This window comes from Carlito syrichta, unplaced genomic scaffold, assembly GCF_000164805.1.
Source record: "Carlito syrichta isolate Samal-C Ts95f unplaced genomic scaffold, Tarsius_syrichta-2.0.1 Scaffold288341, whole genome shotgun sequence".
Taxonomy (NCBI): domain Eukaryota; kingdom Metazoa; phylum Chordata; class Mammalia; order Primates; family Tarsiidae; genus Carlito; species Carlito syrichta.
The window spans coordinates 15719-17847 of NW_007232437.1; the positions used below are offsets into that span (position 1 = coordinate 15719).

At 66.2% G+C, this 2129-nt stretch overlaps 1 protein-coding gene across 1 annotated transcript in view; it reads left to right on the top strand.

Annotated features, from left to right (window-relative positions):
* The window catches only part of GIGYF1 (GRB10 interacting GYF protein 1), a 6840-nt gene extending 5158 nt beyond the window's left edge, over positions 1–1682 (top strand). The window contains exons 15-19 of the mRNA XM_008053639.1: positions 268–455; positions 545–705; positions 796–962; positions 1046–1172; positions 1263–1682. Of these exons, the coding sequence (XP_008051830.1) occupies positions 268–455; positions 545–705; positions 796–962; positions 1046–1172; positions 1263–1315 (696 nt within the window). The 3' untranslated portion in view covers positions 1316–1682. The remainder of the gene's footprint in view (positions 1–267; positions 456–544; positions 706–795; positions 963–1045; positions 1173–1262) is intronic.
* Positions 1683–2129: the final 447 nt, after the last annotated feature.

Here is a 2129-nt window from a genome sequence, read left to right on the forward strand (position 1 = left end):
GGCCAGAGCCTCCCGTGCCCAGGGAACCCTTCCGGGGTCCCAGGGAGGAGGGGGTCACCGAGCCCGGGCTTGCAGCCCAGGTCCTGGGGGTGGCTTGCACGACGGAAGTGGGTCTCTCCCGGGTGGCCCTCACCTCACCTCACCTCACCTCACCTCACCTCACCTCACCTCACCTCACCTCGGATCCCTGGGCTGCCAAAACAAGCCTCCCTGCCGAGCTTTCTCGGGTGCCTTGTCTGGGCCGCCCTGACCTCCCGCCCTCTGCAGCAGCTTGGGGGTCTGGGCTCTGCCCCCCTGAACCAGTGGGTGTCTGAGGCTGGGCCGCTGTGGGGCGGGCCCGACAAGAGTGGGGGCGGCGGCGGCAGCCTGGGGCTCTGGGAGGACACCCCCAAGAGCAGCGGGAGCCTGGTCCGCGGCCTCGGCCTGAAGAACAGCCGGAGCAGCCCATCTCTCAGGTGGGTGTGGGCCCGGAGACCCCCGGGGCTGGGACGGAGGACCCAGGCGCCCAGGTGACCTCCCGCCTGTGACCCACCCGCCCCCTCAGCGACTCGTACAGCCACCTGTCAGGCCGGCCCGTCCGCAAAAAGACCGAGGAGGAGGAGAAGCTGCTGAAGCTGCTGCAGGGCATCCCCAGGCCCCAGGACGGCTTCACCCAGTGGTGCGAGCAGATGCTGCACACGCTGAGCTCCACGGGCAGCCTGGACGGTACAGGCGGGCGGCCCTGGAGGCTGGGCCGGTGCCGGGGGCTCCAGGCCCTGGCCAGGTCCGCTCTGACGCCCTCCCTGTGCCCTGCAGTGCCCATGGCTGTGGCGATCCTCAAGGAGGTGGAGTCCCCCTACGACGTCCACGACTATATCCGTTCCTGTCTGGGGGACACGCTGGAAGCCAAAGAATTTGCCAAACAGTTCCTGGAGCGGAGGGCCAAGCAGAAAGCCAGCCAGCAACGGCAGCTGCAGCAGCAGGTGAGCCCCCACGCGGCGTGCTCTAGGCTCGGGGGTGTGGCTGCCCAGCGCGCCGACACCCCTCGTCTCTGCGGCCCTAGGAGGCGTGGCTGAACAGCGCCTCCCTGCAGACAGCCTTCCAGGCCAATCACAGCACCAAACTCGTCCCCGGAGAGGGCAGCAAGGCCAAGAGGCGGGCGCTGATGCTGCACTCGGACCCCAGCATCTTGGGTGAGCGGGGCGGGGCAGGAGCTGTGCCTTCCCGGCCGGGGCAGGGGCCGCCGGAGGGGGCCTCAGACTCGGCTTCTCCCCCGGCTTCAGGGTACTCCCTGCACGGATCTTCTGGTGAGATCGAGAGCGTGGATGACTACTGACCGGCCCGTCTCCCCAGCCCTGGGCTGTAGGCCAGGGGCAGCAGCGGCGGCGCGGGCCCTCGGGTCCCCAGCCTGCAGGCTCCCCCCGGGAGCAGCGGAGGAAGCAGGGGCAGGGTCCCCAGCACTTGCTACAAACCACACGATGCACCTTAACTCACCCACCACGAGGCACTTTACAGACTGGGGGGAGGGGCTTTTTTAATTTTAAGCGACTGAAGAAAACGTTAGGAGACAAAAAACTACCGTTAAAAGCTAGACTCTAACACCCGTTCTCTCTGGGGATAGTGGGTGTGACAGTGGAAGGTCCACAGAGGTTTGTTTTTGTTTTTGTTTTTTTAAGAAAAAAGGAAAATAATGGAAAAAAAGGCTGAAAGAAAAAACACACTGTTACTTTGGGGCAGTGGGACACAGGCCCTATGGACCGGACCTGCCTGGCCCCCGAGACTGTGCTTGCCCTCCTGCCCCCAGAAGCTGGGCCGTCGGGGTGACGAAGCCGGGGTGCCAGCAGTTTGCACAGCGAGCCCCCGGGAGCCCCACCAGCCGGACCCGCTGTGAGCAGCTTCCGTAGCTGCGGCTGGTGGAGGTGTCCGGGGTGGGGGCCAAAGTCGCCCCTCGGCTTCGCTGCTTTGGGGAAAGTTGCACAAGTTGGACGAGCCACCTCAGCTCCCCAGGCTGCCATCCTGCGCTGGCTGACGGGTGGGCGGAAGGGCTGGATCAATGCCAGCCTCGTCTGGCTGGCAGGGCGGGGCAGCAGGACTCGGACCTCGGCCCTGGCGAGGGGTCTCCCCCACTGCTGCCATTTAGGGGGATGCCC